The 18,327-nt window shown below is 46.7% G+C and overlaps 1 protein-coding gene across 2 annotated transcripts in view; it reads left to right on the plus strand.

Moving 5' to 3' along the window:
* TIPIN (TIMELESS interacting protein) overlaps positions 1-18,327 on the plus strand; it is a 36,691-nt gene that overhangs the window by 14,919 nt on the left and 3,445 nt on the right. For both annotated transcript variants that reach the window (XM_077263269.1, XM_077263268.1), the window contains 4 exons: positions 4,145-4,288; positions 6,323-6,422; positions 8,107-8,182; positions 10,962-11,084. In XM_077263269.1, coding sequence (XP_077119384.1) covers positions 4,159-4,288; positions 6,323-6,422; positions 8,107-8,182; positions 10,962-11,084 — 429 coding nt within the window. In that variant the 5' untranslated portion in view covers positions 4,145-4,158. The remainder of the gene's footprint in view (positions 1-4,144; positions 4,289-6,322; positions 6,423-8,106; positions 8,183-10,961; positions 11,085-18,327) is intronic.

Genomic DNA, 18,327 nt, shown 5'->3' on the forward strand with positions numbered 1-18,327 from the left:
AAGAAACTGTTGTCTGGATCGGGGACAGTGGGTGCAGGCTACAACAAATTGTATAGCGGTTTTGTTTCCACCTGGAAATTTGGATGGAAAATGTGCAGCGTGTTCACCCTGCAGTAAGAGGCCGCACAGTGCCGAGGTGGGGCAGACAGTAATGCAGTGACTGCGTCCACTTATGACGGTGGTTGGGGCAGTGTCGGCTCACATGTAATTCACAGCACACGGTAAGAACAGGGCAACATGTCGTTTCGTGTTACTCTGTGCACTGTATGTATAGTGGCCATCATCCATGGTGAATAATCCTGTTTTGGCTAAGAGCTGTGTAATCCTCCTTCTATTACACCACTCTTGGTAACCTCATGTACTGCGGTGCTCAGAACGCTTTTCATCAGCTCGTTGCTGAATTTCTTATGTGACATATGGGTAATGCGATCCTGGGTCTGAGATGTTCAGAGCCTGCCAGATAGTATAATGAAAGCGGACTCCGATAGTCACTGATCATGCTTTCTTACCGGATGGTTAAAATCCATTTTGAGGCTATGTTCACACAGACCTTTGAAATATCAGATGCTGATTTGGCAGAGAATCTGCTGCAGGAATATGAATCTGACCTTCATATTGTTGTCTCAGATTTTCAGTTTATAACTGCTGGTGGTCCCCTGCAGTGGGGTAATCCGTGTTTGGTTTCCTGCTGCAAATATCACTAAGTGACATGTCCTGTAGGGAAGCCGCTCTCAAATCCACAGCAGAAACCGGATCTGCATTTGTAAAAGAGTTAAATCTTGTTAAAAAAAAACTATAAATAAAAGCAAAGGAATTTTAGGTCTTATTTACACAAGATGTTCACATGTTGTTTTTTTTTTTGTTTCGACTTTATGAAAAGGAACAATTTTTACCACGTTTAAATAAATAAAAAACCTAAACAATGAGTCATGTAAACACAGCTTTTGGGAGAGGATACATAATACCAGAGTTACAGTAACTTTTTTATTTTAAATAAGAGAATTTTACATAAATTTGAAGAGGGGGGGTAAGACACAGATAAAAAGATTTGTAAGCACAAAAATTCTAAGAGCAAAGCAACAAAAAAGCATGTCAACCCGTCTACCTAATAAACAGGGCTGTGGAAGTCGGTAAGCCAAACTCTCCCGGACTCCTCGGTTTCCCGAACTCCTCGGCCCACAGCACTAGTCACTACTGAGTATGTACATAAAGTGCAGCACAGATTCATCTCATCTACCACCCCACAGCACTGGTCACTACTGAGCATGTACATAAAGTGCAGCACAGATTCATCTCATCTACGACTCCACAGCACTGGTCACTACTGAGTATGTACATAAAGTGCAGCACAGATTCATCTCATCTACCACCCCACAGCACTGGTCACTACTGAGCATGTACATAAAGTGCAGCACAGATTCATCTCATCTACGACCCCACAGCACTGGTCACTACTGAGCATGTACATAATGTGCAGCACAGATTCCTCTCAACTAAAAGCTGAGATCCTTAGATCAGGAACAGAACAGACATTTATAGGACGTTTCATAAGTTTCAGTAAATATGAAAAAATATTCAACACATACTGCATTTTACTATTGTAACCAATTTATTATATATTTTAGGAGTCTATCCATTTTATTACGACTCTGACTCCACGGCCCTGCTAATAAACATTGAGAAATAAAGTAAAAATATAATGAGGGGTAAAAATACATGGGAGGAGACAGAGGAAAGGGGGAAGAGCTAAGAAGGGAAAGAGAAGAAAAGGTGACTTTTGTTACTTGTGTAGTCCTAGCTAACCACTCTTGGACTATGTGCACACATTGCAGATTCGTGAGCGGATCTTTATGCGCAGAATCTGAAAAATCTGCAGGTAAAACGCCCTGTGTTTTACCTGCGGTTTTTGTGTGGATTTCCCCTGCGTTTTTACACCTGCCGATTCCAATTATGGAGCTGGAGCATGTGCAAAATGCTGCGGAATTCACACAAAGAATTGACATGCTGCGGAAAATAAACCCCAGCGGTTCCGCGCTGTATTTCCTGCAGCATGTGCACTGCGGATCTTGTTTTCCATACGTTTACATGGTACTGTACATCGCATGGAAAACTGCTGCGAATCCGCAGCGTCAAATCCGCTGCGGATTCGCAGCAAAATCCGCAACGTGTGCACAGACCGTTAGGTGTCTGGAGCATTTCCGCAACTCCTTGCCGTGGGTAAAACGCATGCGGAATTCTCATGCGTTTGCCCGCAAAACACAAGCTTTTTGCAAGTGTTTTTAGCTTGCAGAATGCTTGCGCTTTTCCAAGCATCGCTTGGAAAAGTGATTGACAGGTTGGTCACACTTGTCAAGCATAGTGCTTGACAAGTGTGACCAACTTTTTACTATTGATGCCGCCTATGCGGCATCAATAGTAAAAGGATGTTAATAGTAAAAAAAACCAAACAAACCATAGTTATTCTCACCTTCCGACGGCCCCCGATCTCCTCAGCGGCGCTCCTGGTACATTCCGTTCCCAGGGATGCTTTACGGGAAGGACCTTTGTGATGTCATGGTCACGTGACTGCGATGTCATCTCAGGTGATTCGTGCAATGCATCCCTGGGAACGGAAGTCACCGCGTGCACCGCTGAGAGCCGGGAGGAAATCCCATGCCCACTATGCGTGCACCAGCGCCCGTGGCTTCCCTGCGGAGATGGACATGTGGCGCGTCTTTCCAGACCGCAGCATGTCTATTTAACTTGCAGAGAACTTCAGTCTCCACAAGATAAATATTATCCATCCAATGTATAAGGTGTGGTGATTCCGCATGGTTCAGTGAACACCTGCGTTCAAAAGCCGGCAGCCCTTTGGACACAGCGGACATGTGAAACGTCCAAAGCGCTGCCGATTACTGACCATGGGGACGTAGCCTAATAACAGTTGCTTTTTTGTTACAGCAATCTAGGTTAATTATGTTAATGCTCCTACATGGGCTGGTGACTGTGTGTGTCTATATTTAATATTAATGAGGTTATCTGGCTGAAGAGGTTGAACAAGGAAATGACATCACTTTTTTTTTTTTTTTTAATATATATTTAGCTTACAAATCCGCATCAAATCCGCACGGAATTTCAACTGCGTTTTCTGCCAAGAGAGACAGAATCCGTGCAGAATTATGCACAGGCAAATTTGCAACGTGTGCACATAGCCTAATACTTTTGAACAGTACTGTATTTGTAATATGTTCCTATGAATACTTTTACTGTAGCATTTCTTATAATGGTCTCTCTCCATGACTTACTTCTGATGTGAACAGAGGTGTAATTCGTACAACTTCTGGCATGTTGTATAGATTGTTAGGAATGATACTTAAGTTCAAATGTAGTCTGAAATGTTTCCCATACTGCAACAATATATTACAATAGCGCTAAACACGTGTATCAGAGAAACAAAGCAGCAGGTAATCGGACTGGTGCGGCGTGAACACCGGCCTGTGTGTTTGCAATCTAAGGAAAAAGATAAAGGAGATTACCGCGCTGAGAGGCACTTGAGGATATCCGGATGATCCCGTGTGTGATGGGCAAGATGGCGTAGGCGCTTCCTCCCCACTGTCCGTTCGTGTCTAATGCGGGAGCGTCCTCCCCAAGGCCGAAAAACTCACGACCACTCACTGCCGGACACCACCGCGGCGCACCTAGGACGATAACGCCGCTGTCCGAGTAGCGTGGTGAGCAGGGGAAGGACCTTGAGAAAGAGGGACGTTTCCCTCGAAACGCGTCGGGATTGGCCCACACACATGTTCGTTACACACTGACAGGTGACGTCACCCCACAACCACGCCTCTCGTCCATCACGCCCCCTGCTCACCACGCTACTCGGACAGCGGCGTTATCGTCCTAGGTGCGCCGCGGTGGTGTCCGGCAGTGAGTGGTCGTGAGGTTTTCGGCCTTGGGGAGGATGCTCCCGCATTAGGCACGAACGGACAGTGGGGAGGAAGCGCCTACGCCATCTTGCCCATCACACACAGGATCATCCGGATATCCTCAAGTGCCTCTCAGTGCGGTAATCTCCTTTATCTGTTTCCCATACTGTTACTTATAAGTATCATTAATCATGTCATGCTCGTCATTACTGTTAAGCTACATATTTCTTATTTTGTAGAAATTGATGCAAAAATGACGGATGAATTGGAAAATGACCTTTTTGACCTGCCCGATTATGAACACACAGGAGATGAAAGTTTCCCTCCTTTACCCCCACCACATTCTCCTGGGGCAGGAGACAATGAGGATCTGGATGATGGAGGTAGCTGGTGGAAACGTATTGTATTGTACTGTACATTAAAGGGAACCTGTCACCGTTTTTTTCAGTATGAGATAAAAATACCATTAAATAGGGCCTGAGCTCTGCTTTACAATAGTGTATTTTGTGTACCCTGATTCCCCACCTATGCTGCCGAAATACCTTACCAAAGTCGCCGTTTTCGCCTGTCAATCAGGCTGGTCTGGTCAAATGGGCATGATGGAATCGCTGGTTTCTCCCCCAGATCTTGCTTATCTTTCCGTTGGTGGCGTAGTGGTTTGCGCATGCCCAACAGCGGAATGCACTGCGCAGCTGAAGAAAAAGAGCGCGATCTGCGCTATTAAACTGTTTAGCGCTGGCGGCGGCCATCTTCCTGAGGCCGCGCGTGCGCAGATGGTAGTGCTCGGCTTCCCGTGGCTTCAGGAAAATGGCTGCGGGATGCCGCGCGTGCGCAGATGGAGATCGCGGCGGCCATTTTCCTGAAGCCGAGATGCGAACTCGGCTTCAGGAAAATGGCCGCCGCGATCTCCATCTGCGCACGCACGGCATCCCGCGGCCATTTTCCTGAAGCCCCGGGAAGCCGAGCACTACCATCTGCGCACGCGCGGCCTCAGGAAGATGGCCGCCGCCAGCGCTAAACCGTTTAATAGCGCAGATCGCGCTCTTTTTCTTCAGCTGCGCAGTGCATTCCGCTGTTGGGCATGCGCAAACCACTACGCCACCAACGGAAAGATAAGCAAGATCTGGGGGAGAAACCAGCGATTCCATCATGCCCATTTGACCAGACCAGCCTGATTGACAGGCGAAAACGGCGACTTTGGTAAGGTATTTCGGCAGCATAGGTGGGGAATCAGGGTACACAAAATACACTATTGTAAAGTACAGCTCAGGCCCTATTTAATGGTATTTTTATCTCATACTGAAAAAACGGGGTGACAGGTTCACTTTAAGCGGGTGTCAAGTTTACACCATTGAATGCTACGTTCCTGGAAATGGTTGCCATCTGATTTTTCTAGAAGGAAAAATTGAGTGCTAGTGCAGGGAAGTCTATTTTCTGTCTAGTTACATAATCACTGTGGCTAGGTTAAGATTGGGTTGTTTTTTGTTTTGTTTTTTTTTTGCAAGATTTTTAATTTTTGAACGACACCATAGATGATACCATATAATATACTGAAAACCAGGGAAATTCCAACTGCAATGAAATGATTAAAAAAACCTCAAGTTGCATTTATTCTAATTTATTCTTCAGGAGAATAATAACCTGGTAGCATGTCTTATTTATTTTTTTTATTATTATGGCGGAGGGGTTTTGAATCTGTTTCTGATTATTTGTTCAGTGTAGTGTATTGTAATGCAAGTCTGTTGTAATAAATGGATAAAATGATGATGTCCTGTCTGGCTGGGCTTTACAGAAGTATTAGCATAGTAGTCATGTAGGTCATCAGCTGCCATAGCAACCAGGCCAGAATTGCACATGCCACTGGGTCAGAGATTGACAGTGGCATTAAAGGGGTTAATGGCAGGGATCGGTTCTCGGCCATATAACGTGATGCAATCTATGTCTGATGAAGGCATTAAAATGCCAGTGACTTTCTTCTACCGTTTCCAATGCTAATCCAGTCCCTCCCCTTGCACCATGTGACGGCAGCGCTTTCTTGCCCACTCACACCTTGGACTGTTAGTTCCTCTTAATGCAAGGCCATGAAAGCCGCCTTCTGAGTCCCAGACTTGCATTGAGAAATACTGTGTAAGCCACCGACTGGTCACAACTGATTCGGTAGAGGACTAGAGCGGCTCTGGAACTGGGGGAAGACGGCGACTACTAGATGTTTGAATTCATGCAACATACATACATAACTACATACATACCTGATATCCACCGGATTGGGAAATAAGATATCTGCTGGAGTGTTACTTCAAGGGGCTTAAAATCTGTCTGTTTCAGATCGGTGGCCTGTTCCCTTTTCTGTTTTTTTTTGTTTTTTGTTTTTTTTTATCATGGAAATAATTTTTTTATTTTTATTAATGTTCTTCTAGATGACTGGACTAAAGGCATGGGACAAACACAACCAGAAGAAGCACCGAAACCTGCCAGGCGGGCAGTAAAGAGACCCCAGCCTAAGCTGGATGCTCAGCGGTACGTTGTATCACTTAATATAAACAGCGGCAGATTTGGAACACACAAATTTGCGACTGCACCGAAAAAGGTCCTTTGTCATTCAGTGATGGGGCAACACTGAGGCGTTACTGAGACTGGGGCCTGTGGTTGGTTTCTTGCTGTAGTTTGATCAGTATGACTCTGTGTTTGGGATGTCAGTGCAGAGTGTAGTGTCCCTGTACCTGCACACTCTGGGTAACCATACCACTCACCTCTAGCTCTGCGACTCTGTGATGAGCTTTGTTCTCTTTATTTTCTCACAGCCCATAAATTTAATAGAAAGAAGCCGAGTAGACTGCTGTGAGGAGTGGTACAGGCGACATATCCCACTGCATGTCTTTACGGTCTTTACATGTCTTTACTTTTTGGTGATAATTCCAAGGGTATGTGTCCACGTTCAGGATTGCATCAGGATTTTTCATCAGTATTTGTAAGCCAAAACCAGGAGTGGGTGATAAATGCAAAAGTGGAGCATATGTTTCTATTATACTTTTCCTCTAATTGTTCCACTCCTGGTTTTGGCTTACAAATACTGATGAAAAATCCTGACCAAATCCTGATGCAATCCTGAACATGGACACATACCCTTAGCGGTATGTCTGGAGAAAACCAGGCACAGCTGCCCCATACAATCCCAACAGTGAAACATGGTGGTGGCAGCATCATGCTATGGGGGTGTTCTTCAGCTGCAGGGACAGGACTGGTTGCCATTGAAGGAACATGAATGCGGCCAAGTACAGAGATATCCTGGATGAAAACCTCTTCCAGAGTGCCCTGGACCTCAGACTTGGCCGAAGGTTCACCTTCCAACAAGACAATCACCCTAAGCACACAGCTAAAATAACAAAGGAGTGTCTTCAGAACAACTCTGTGACCATTCTTGACTGGCCCAGCCAGAGCCCTGACCTAAACCCAATTGATCATCTCTGGAGAGACATGAAAATGGCTGTGCACCAATGCTCAAGATGAGGTGCAGAGTGTACATTAATGAGAAAAAAATGAACTTTTTTGAATTTACCATATGGCTGCAATGAAGCAAAAAGTGAAAAATTTAAAGGGGTTTGAATACTTTCCGTACCCACTGTATATACTTCAGACCTGTGGCTCAAAATGTGATGTGAACAGGCCTAATTGTTTTTTTTGTGCAAAAGATGAGTCCTTCCTGAAATAAGTGTCAGACTGTGCTACAGCTTGAGTTGTCCAGGGTTATAATATTGCTGTACTCATAGGATGGGTCATGGATGTCAGATTGGTGGTTTGCCATGTGGCACCTGCATCGGTCAGCTGTTACCAGTCAGGAGTGCAGTGCGTGGAGCCGGAACACCGCAGCTGAGTGCTGTCTAGTGGCTGTTCTGGGGTACTGCACTCAGGTCCTGTTGATGCAGGCTGAGCGCTCTTTACATGCAGCTTGATGCCTGCTGCACTTGGTAACCTTTCACTGGCAGCTTCCCACCCTCCCAATAAGTGGCACTCTGCTCCCCTGCACTCCATTCAGGCAGGGAATGCGTTGACGCTGGGAAAGAGGAAGCTATGTGCCCTCCGATTACTTCTCTTCTCTTTATAATTGTTAATTTTTTGTAATACAGCTGCTTTAGAAATACTGCAAAATACCGCAAAAATACTGCCTTCTATAATATTGGGGACATTACGTATCTCCCTCTAGGCTCACTTCACAGCGTGGCTTGCCTGCTTTAAGGCATCTGTTTGATGGCACAAAATTCAAAGGCAAGGGACATGAGGTAAGCGGTGGTTTGGTGACTCTGGCGCTTGTGCTCTTTAACACTCGGCATTCTCCTGTATTAGCAAAAAAAATGTTCTTTACAGCAGAAGCTGCTTTTTAACTCCATGACCTTTCGATTTTGTGCTTTCGTTTTTTCCTTCTCTTCTTCCAAAAGCCGTAACTTTATTTCTCCATCAATATAGCCTTATGAGGGCTTGTTTTTTTGCGAGATAAGTTGTACTTTTGAATGACACCATTGGTTTTACCTATAGTGTACTGGAAAACAGGAAAATAAAATTCCAATTGTGGAGAAATTGCAAAAAAAAAATGTGTGTATGTGTATATGTATGTATATGTATGTATGTATGTGTATATATGTATGTATGTGTATGTATGTGTATGTATGTGTATATGTATATGTATGTATGTGTATGTATGTGTATGTATGTGTATGTATGTGTATGTATGTGTATGTATGTGTGTGTATGTATGTGTGTGTGTGTATGTGTGTGTGTGTGTGTGTGTGTGTGTGTGTGTGTGTGTATGTATATATGTATGTGTATATATATGTATATGTATGTGTATGTGTGTGTGTATGTGTATGTATATGTGTATATATATATGTATATGTGTATATATATATGTATATGTGTATATATATATGTATATGTGTATATATATATGTATATGTGTATATATATATGTATATGTGTGTATATATATATGTGTATATATATGTATATGTGTATATGTATATGTATATGTGTATATATATATGTATATATGTGTATATATATATGTGTATATATATATGTATATATGTGTATATGTATGTATATGTATATGTGTATATATATATATATATATATATATATATATATATATATATATATATATATATATATATTTTTTTTTTCCTAATATTTTTACTTATCTTGTTCATATGCTAAAACTGATGTGGCAATATGACTCCCCAGGTCAATACGAGTACGCACTACGCAGATACCAAACATGTATTTTTTATTTTATTTTTTCACAATTTTTAATCCCTTTCTGACCTTGGACATGATAGTACGTCCAATGTCAGATCTCCCCCTTTTGATGTGGGCTCCGGCAGTGAGCCCACGTCAAAGCCGCCACATGTCAGCTGTTTTGAACAGCTGACATGTGCGCGCAATAGTGGCGAGTGGAATCGCGATTCACCCGCCGCTATTAACTAGTTTAATGCCGCTGTCAAACGCTGACAGCGCCATTTATCTACTGCTTCCGGCCGGAGATGCGCTCATCGCCGACCTTCGTCACATGATCGGGATCAGCGATGGGTCGGCATAGTAACCAGAGGTCTCCTTGAGACCTCTATAGTTGCTGATGCCGGCTTGCTGTGAGCGCCACCCTGTGGTCGGCACTCATAGCAAGCCTGTAATTAAGCTACATAGGAGCGATCTGATGATCGCTGCTATGTAGCAGAGCCGATCAGGCTATGCCAGCTTCTAGCCTCCCATGGAGGCTATTGAAGCATGGCAAAAGTAAAAAAAAAAAAAAAAAGTTTTAAAAAAATGAAATAAAAATAAAGTTTAAATCGCCCCCTTTCACCCTATTCAGAATCGCCAGATCTATCAATTAAAAAAGATTAACCTGATCGCTAAACGGCGTAGTGAGTAAAAAATTTAAAACGCTAAAATTGTGTTTTTTTTGTTCACCGCGACATTGCATTAAAATGCAATAACGGGCGATCAAAAGAACGTATCTGCACCGAAATGGTATAATTAAAAACGGCAGCTCGGCATGCAAAAAATAAGCCCTCAGCCAACCCCAGATCTAGAAAAATGGAGACTCTACGAGTATCGGAAAATGGCGCAATTTTTTTTTTTTTGCAGAATTTGGGATTTTTTTTCACCACAGATAAAAAATAACGTAGACATGTTTGGTGTCTATGAACTCGTAATGACCTGGAGAATCATAATGGCATTTTTAGCATTTAGTGAACCTAGCAAAAAAGCCAAACAAAAAAACACCCATGGGATTGCACTTTTTTTTTTCCGCAATTTCACCGCACTTGGAATTTTTTTTCCCATTTTCTAGTACACTACATGGTAAAACCAATGATGTTGTTCAAAAGTACAACTTGGAAAAATAAACATTATGGCTCTGGGAAGAAGGGGAGCGAAAAACAAACATGGAAAAACCCAAGGTCATGAAGGGGTTAATGAATGCAATAAACCTCTTAGGTGACTTGAAGCTGTGATCATCTGATCACCTGTGCTACACATAGTGCAGCTGAATCAGTTATGTAGAGCAAAAATCACAAGCCAGCATTCAGAGATTTACAATGACAGACATGGGGGTCTTCTTCTTGACATGCTTCTGGCCTGAGGGTTTAAATCTCGCTATCAGTGATTGACAGCAGGATTTAACAGGTTAACATCCGCGGGCGGAGCCCCATTCATAATAATATAATGGTAATTTACAAAATAGATTTTTTTTTTCCTAACATACAGCCTCTGATTCATCAAGACCAGCAGTTTTTCTCATGAGTTTTGAAGGGACTTGGTGGAGTCAGACACTCCTGCAAAATTTTAGTGGAACTTCATGTTGTGCAAAAATTTTGCTAAGTTTCAAACTCATGCCAGAATTCAGATCCGAGGCCATAACCTTCATGTTATCAATGCATTTTTTTTTTGTGTATTCAGCATTTGTGCCATAGAGAGTACTTTAAACAGAGCGCCTAAGTATGTTAGTGTGCGTGTGCTGGATGGGACTTCAGTTGGGGATCTGTTTGTTTTTCACTCTTTTTGCAGGCAGAGGATTTGAAAGTGCTTATTAGGCAGATGGAGAATTGGGCACACAGACTTTTTCCTAAGCTGCAGTTTGAGGACTTTCTCAATCGACTGGAGACTCTAGGAAACAAGAAGGAAGTGCAGGTGAGCGAAGGCGGAGATTATTTTTGTATAATTAGTGTGTAGAATAAGCAAATTGGTTCACAGAAATTTCACTACATAAAAATGACTTTTATTATTTAAAAAAAAAAACTAGGAAAGTAGAAGATTGGTGAACAATGGCTGTAGATTGAAAAATACTGCTTGTACAGATTGGTTAGTATCTGCTGACAAGAGGGAGAGAGCAGGCTGCCTTTGGTCTTTTTGAGGGTGAAAACTGTTAAGACTAGTTTCAACAACCATCGACTTTTCTAGTTTTGTTTTTAATAAAAATAAAAAAAAAAAATTATTTTGTGAACCAATGAGCGAAAATGGAGAAGAATGTTCGGCAATGTGTCTTATAAATTGTTTTCATTTCACCTATTGAGTCAGTCCGACCGTGATATTTGCAGCAGAAAAAAATTCAAATCTGCTGTAAATACTGATGTGTTGGCAAGAAACAGCATAAAATAAGGAGATTTTTGTGTACTCACCGTAAAATCTTTTTCTCCGAGTCATCATTGGGGGACACAGGACGAATGGGTGTTATGCTGCTGCCACCAGGAGGACACTAAGTTAAACACACACAAAAGATTAACTCCTCCCCTGCAGTATACACCCACAGGCTGGACAATCCAGAGCCAGTTCGGTAACAAAGCAGTAGGAGTAAACCAGTTATCAAACAGAAAACATGTCATAGTCAAAACACAGACTGAAAAGAACAATTGAGCCAACTAGGCTAACAGGGAGGGTGCTGTGTCCCCCAATGATGACTCGGAGAAAAAGATTTTACGGTGAGTACACAAAAATCTCCTTTTCTCCTACGTATCATTGGGGGACACAGGACGAATGGGACGTCCCAAAGCAGTCCCTGGGTGGGTCACCAGAAGTTATAAATGCTGTGCGAGCCTACAACTACAGATGAGACACAGCCGCTTGTAGGATTCGCCTACCGACGGAAGCGTCTGCCGAAGCCTGAAAGTGCACATGGTAGTGTTTCGTGAACGTATGTAGACTGGACCATGTAGCAGCCTTGCAGACTTGTGCTGCCGATGCCTGGTGCCGGATGGCCCAGGACGCGCCGACTGACCGGGTAGAATGAGCCTTGATCCCCGGAGGTGCAGCGTGACCCTTGACACGGTAGGACTCTTGGATGGCGGAACGAATCCACTTGGCAATGGAGGCCTTGGAAGCGGGTAGTCCCTTCCGTGGCCCCTCCGGAAGAACAAACAAGGCATCTGATCTACGGAAAGACGCAGTCCTGGAGACATAACGTCTGAGACCCCTCACTAAGTCCAGAGTGTGGAGCGCCCTTTCCGTGGGGTGGGAAGGCGCAGGGCACAGTGAGGGAAGAACAATTTCCTCATTAAGATGGAAAGAGGAAACGACCTTCGGAAGAAAAGTCGGACATGTCCGCAGAACTACCTTATCCTGGTGGAACACGAGGAAAGGAGGCCGGCACGACAGAGCTGCCAGCTCAGAGACACGTCGAATAGACGTGACAGCCACGAGGAAGACAATCTTCCAAGACAAGAACAGTAAAGACACCTCGTGCAAGGGCTCAAAAGGTGGCTCTTGAAGAGCACAGAGAACTAGGTTCAGGTCCCATGGTTCCAAAGGCATCTTGTAAGGCGGAACCATATGAGAAACCCCCTGGATAAAGGTCCTGACCTGCAATCTGTTTGCGATCCTTCTCTGAAAAAGGACCGAGAGAGCAGAAATTTGGCCCTTAAGAGAGCTGAGTGCAAGACCCAAGTCTACGCCTGATTGGAGGAATTCCAAAATGTGAGGAATAGAAAAACGGAGGGGGGAACGCCTCCGATCCCTGCACCAGGCGAAGTATGCCTTCCAAGCGCGGTGGTAGATGCGCATAGAAGAAGACTTGCGTGCACGGAGCATGGTAGATATCACCGTCTGAGACAACCCCTTCTGCCTCAGAACCCAGGACTCAACGGCCACGCCGTTAAACACAGGGCCTCTGAGTTCGGGTGGTAAATGGGCCCTTGAGACAGGAGGTCTGCGCGATTCGGCAGCCTCCAAGGTACGTCTGAGACCAGTTGAACCATCTCGGCATACCATGTCCTGCGTGGCCAATCCGGAGCGATGAGGATTACTGGAATCCGTTCTGCCCTGATCTTCCTGATAACCTTCCCCAGAAGGGGAATTGGGGGAAAGATGTATGGGAGACTGAAGCCCTGCCATGAGAGGACGAGAGCGTCGGCTCCGAAGGCTGAGGGGTCGTGAGACCTGGCCATGAAGACGGGAACCTGACAATTGAGGCGGGATGCCATTAGATCCACGTCCGGGGTCCCCCAACGAGAGCAGATCTGGTGAAAGACTGCGGGATGAAGAGACCACTCTCCGGGATCGAGGCTGTGGCGACTTAGAAAGTCCGCTTCCCAGTTTTCCACGCCTGGTATGAAAACTGCTGAGAGAATGGAATGATGTGCCTCGGCCCAACGGAGAATTAGCGTCACCTCGACCATGGCCGCCCTGCTGCGAGTGCCCCCTTGACGGTTGACGTAGGCTACTGCAGTAGCGTTGTCGGACTGGACTCTTACCGCACGTCCGGAGAGGAACTGCTGAAAATGATGGAGGGCTAGTCTGATTGCCCGAATCTCTAAGATATTGATGGGTAGCTGGGACTCCTGCGGCGACCAGCGACCCTGGGTCGAGTGACGCTGGAACACTGCACCCCAGCCGAAGAGACTGGCGTCCGTTGTGACAACCAGCCAGTGCACCGGAAGGAAAGACTTCCCCCGAGTCAGGGAGGACCTCTCGGTCCACCACTTGAGGGATTGTCTGATTTGGCGAGAGAGAAGGAGACGGCGGTCGAGCGAGGCGGGATTCCTGTCCCATACTGCCAGAATGGCGTGTTGTAAGGGCCGGAGGTGAAAAACCGCAAAGGGCACTGCCTCCATTGCCGCCACCATCCTGCCGAGTACCCTCATGGAGAAGCGTAGGGAGTGAGAGCGAGGTTGAGCAAGCTTCCGGACCTCTCTCTGTAGAGTAGATACCTTTTCCGGAGGCAAGAGTACTAGACCCTGAGAGGAGTCTAAGATCATGCCCAGGTAGGGTATGGTTTGGGCCGGGACTGGGGAAGATTTTTTGAAATTGAGTTTCCAGCCCAGGCGTGAAAGAGTATTTATAGTGACATCTACCGCCTCTGAACAGGACCGGAAAGAGGGACCCTTTATAAGAATGTCGTCCAGGTAGGGCAACACCACTATGCCTCGAGCATGGAGAATGGCCACGGCAGCCGCCATGACCTTGGTGAACACCCGAGGAGCGGTGGCCAGCCCGAACGGTAGGGCGACAAACTGAAAATGGTGGCCCTGGACCGCGAAGCGGAGAAAGCGCTGATGAGACGGCAGAATGGGAATGTGCAGGTAAGCGTCTTGAACATCTAGAGATGCAAGAAACTCGCCCTCTTCCAGAGAGGCAATTACCGAGCGGAGGGACTCCATTCGGAATTGACGCACACGGACGTACCTGTTGAGGAGTTTGAGGTCCAATATCGGACGTACGGAGCCGTCCTTCTTTGGTACAATGAAAAGATTGGAATAAAAACCTTGGTACCTTTCGTCCTGAGGTACCGGGATGATGACCCCGTCGTCCCATAGCGATTTTATGGCCTGGAAATACTGACGGACCCTTGCTCTGGGAGGAGGGGACTGAAAGAAACGAGATGGGGGAAGAGAGACAAACTCTATCTTGTAACCGACGGATACCAGATCGCGGACCCATCGGTCGGGAACTACCGAGAGCCACGCGTCCCGAAAGAAGAGTAGGCGGCCGCCAACTCTGTCGGTGTCCTTTGGCGTCTGCCAAGAGTCATTGAGGAGGAGACCTGTTAGATCTGGACCCCCTGGACCCCTGTTGTCTGGGTCTGCCTCTCCAAGAGGGAGAAGGTTTGTAAGATGGCTGGGAGGTTCTGTCCTTGCGCTGACCTCTCCCGACGCCAGGTGGCGCGGAGGAAGGATTGGACCAGTTGGAACCGAAACGGAAATATCGGCCTCGGCCCTGTTGGTTGCGAAAGGGACGAAAGGTCCGTTGCTGGGGAAGGAATTTGCTCTTTCCCCCTGTGGAGTCTGCGATCATTTTATCTAGTTTGTCCCCAAACAGACGTTCACCCTGGTATGGAAGGGACGTGAGAGATTTTTTGGATCCTGAGTCCGCTTTCCAGTCCCTGAGCCAAAGGGATCTGCGGACCGTGACAGCATTGGCCGCTGCCTGTGAGGCACAGTTGGCCGCGTCTAAGGATGCGGAAACTACAAAGTCCCCCGCTCTGGCAATCTGAGTGGCCAGGTGAGAAACCTCAGGGGGTAAGTCGGCATGAAGTGCAGTAGAGGCTAAAGACTCGGCCCAATGGGACATGGCTTTTGCAACCCATGTGGCGGCAAAAGAAGGAAAGAGAGAAGCCGAGGAAGCTTCAAAAGCCGAGCGAGCCATCTGATCAATTTGTCTATCCGTGGGATGCTTGATGGACGCGCCCTCGGAGGAAGATAGAACCGCCTTTGTGGCTAGCCGCGACACTGGCGGGTCCACGGAGGGTGACTGAGACCACTCCTTAGCAAGGTCCTGAGCAAACGGATACTTCAATTGCATAGCCTTCTGACCTGAGAAGCGTTTATCCGGACGGACTCTATGGAGATCGACAATGTCCTTGAATTGAGGATGCGTGGGAAAAAACCTATGAGCCTTTGTAGTCCGCCCAAATGACACGGGATGAGCCGCCTTAGACGGGGCTTCCTCCTCTAACTGTAGAGTCTGACTTACAGAGTCTATGAGAGAATCAAGGGTCTCTTGGTCATGACGGTACTCTGGGGAACAGGACACGCTGGAAGCGTCGTCCAGAAAAGATTCCCTGCTATGATCTGGGGATGAGTGACGAGAGACTTCGCTCTCTGAACCAGAAGGCTGATCACGGACCGGAGATATTACCCTGGACCTCTTTCTATATGAGTGAGGGCTTCTGGAAACGGAACGACCTCTGGGCCGTGAGGGGTTCTTAGACCGCGTTACATCATCCTTGGAAGTACCCTGGGTAAGGGACGGCTCACGGAGGGACTGTATCGTCCTTTCCAAGGATGCCACAGATCGAGCAAGGGAGGACGCCCATGCGGGGGTACTAGGTTCAGTACATTCCGGGTCAGAGGCCGGATTATCCTGTGCCGCGGGCATTTCACAGGCAGAGCACAGCGGGGTGGTGTGACCTCGGGGCAGAGAAATCTTGCAGGAGGTGCACACAGCAAAAATAACAGAGTGGGTCTTTCCAGTCCGTTTTTGCGTAGACTGTGACATATTTGCTGTGGAGTGAGCGTACTGGCAGGGGAGAGAGGCAATCCTATTGGGTGCGTCTCACCTAGGATCCGCGGTGGCTTGGCAGGGAGATCCTGAAGCTTTCCTCCTGTCCTGAGCGCTGCGGTGCTGCAGAGCCGCCAGTGCACTTCCTGGTCCAAGATGGCCGCCGAGAAGTGAGAAGGGCGCTTCTCGGGAGCGAGAAGCGCCCAGGGAGGGGGCGTGTCGTGGGCGGGCGGCGGCATGCTTGTGGGCGGGCGCTGTAGTCCGACCCAGGCCTGGGAGCCGCCGAGCCCTCTCAGAAAGGAAACGCTGCCCAGCGGCTATAGAGCCGCACGCTGCCCCGCGGCTGCAGAGCCACCCGCTGCCCCGCGGCTGCAGAACCGCACGTTGCCCCGCGGCTGCAGAGCCGCACGCTGCCCCGCGGCTGCAGAGCCGCACGCTGCCCCGCGGCTGCAGAGCCGCACATTGTCCCGCGACTGCAGGGCCGCATTTAGAAGAGAGTAAGGGGGGCCCCCTGCTGCCAGCTGGTCGGTCCCCGCACTTACCTTGTGCGATGGGACCGATGCTCCATCCACCTTCACCATGATAGGGAGAGGGTGGAGAGCTACTGCCGCCATGTATCAGCCACTATATCAGTGGTGGTGCAGTGGGCGGCTGCGCGGACGCCCTGTCAATTTGTCCGGCTGTGCCCTGGCTCCAGGAGACTTAGGTGGATGATTAGTCCCCATGGTCGCCTGAGAAGGATGGAAGGAGATCGGGACGCTAGGGAACCGTCGCCACACTGAAAGGTGAGCCAGGGCTGGCATCCATCGTTGCGGGAAAGGATACAGGAGGAACGCTCCGTGTACTTGCCCGTTGTTGGTGCGGGAGAGATCAGAGCTAAAAATTTGCCTGTCGCTCCCTTCTTTCCGTTAAATCAAAAACTAAAAATTGGTGGGGTCCTGAGGACCCAAGTGCCTCCTGAGACACTAAGTAAGAACTGGCTCTGGATTGTCCAGCCTGTGGGTGTATACTGCAGGGGAGGAGTTAATCTTTTGTGTGTGTTTAACTTAGTGTCCTCCTGGTGGCAGCAGCATAACACCCATTCGTCCTGTGTCCCCCAATGATACGTAGGAGAAACAGGTTTTTGTTTTAATTCGTTTTTCCCATTCTTTAGTTTGGTTGAAATCTGCAGTAAAAAAACAACAACAAAACACTGAATGAATTGATGTGCTGCAGATGCACCAACATGTGCATGAGACTACAGGAATCTCATTCACTCTGCTGGGACTACGAGAACTTCAGGTTTTGTAACAAATCTGCAACATGTGCACAGATTCTTAGAGGTTTTCCAGTCCAACCTTTGTCCTCTCTGGATGATGACTCGTTATTAGAGATGAGCGAACCCAAAATTAAAAGTTCAGGGTTTGCATCGGACGGTTGGTGTCCAGTGCTAAGACAGAACACAAACCTTTCCCAGAGGTATCTGTTGCAATGTTCAGAGTTCCATGAGATGTCCGTTGCAGAAAGAGAATTTTTTTCCAGCTCAAAAACTCATGTTCCCATTGTTTTCAGTGGGGTTTGGTTTCAGTTCTGAACTTTGGAATAAACTTTCGGTCGGAAACCAGAACCCGAACTTCCGCTTATCCCTGCTTTCTATAATTCACGGATACTGTAACAGGCAGCAAATATGTTGATGAAACTTCAGCAACAGCATGATTTTTTTTTTCTGTGGTTTGTACAGTGGTGCTTGAAAATGTATGGGAAATTCTGAAGGGTTCACAGTTGTGTGTAAATCTGATGTAGTTTAGGCAAATTTATACGTAAGTCCTAAAAGTTGATAAAGAGAACCAAATAAAGTCACAAGTACGAACATCAAGCCCACAGTGAGTGTTATACTAAGTGAATATCCTATTGTGATGCAGGTGCCCATAAAGAACCTATTTAAATTTGCAATTGAGATTTT

The sequence above is a fragment of the Ranitomeya variabilis genome, chromosome 5 (genome assembly GCF_051348905.1).
Source record: "Ranitomeya variabilis isolate aRanVar5 chromosome 5, aRanVar5.hap1, whole genome shotgun sequence".
NCBI lineage: Eukaryota > Metazoa > Chordata > Amphibia > Anura > Dendrobatidae > Ranitomeya > Ranitomeya variabilis.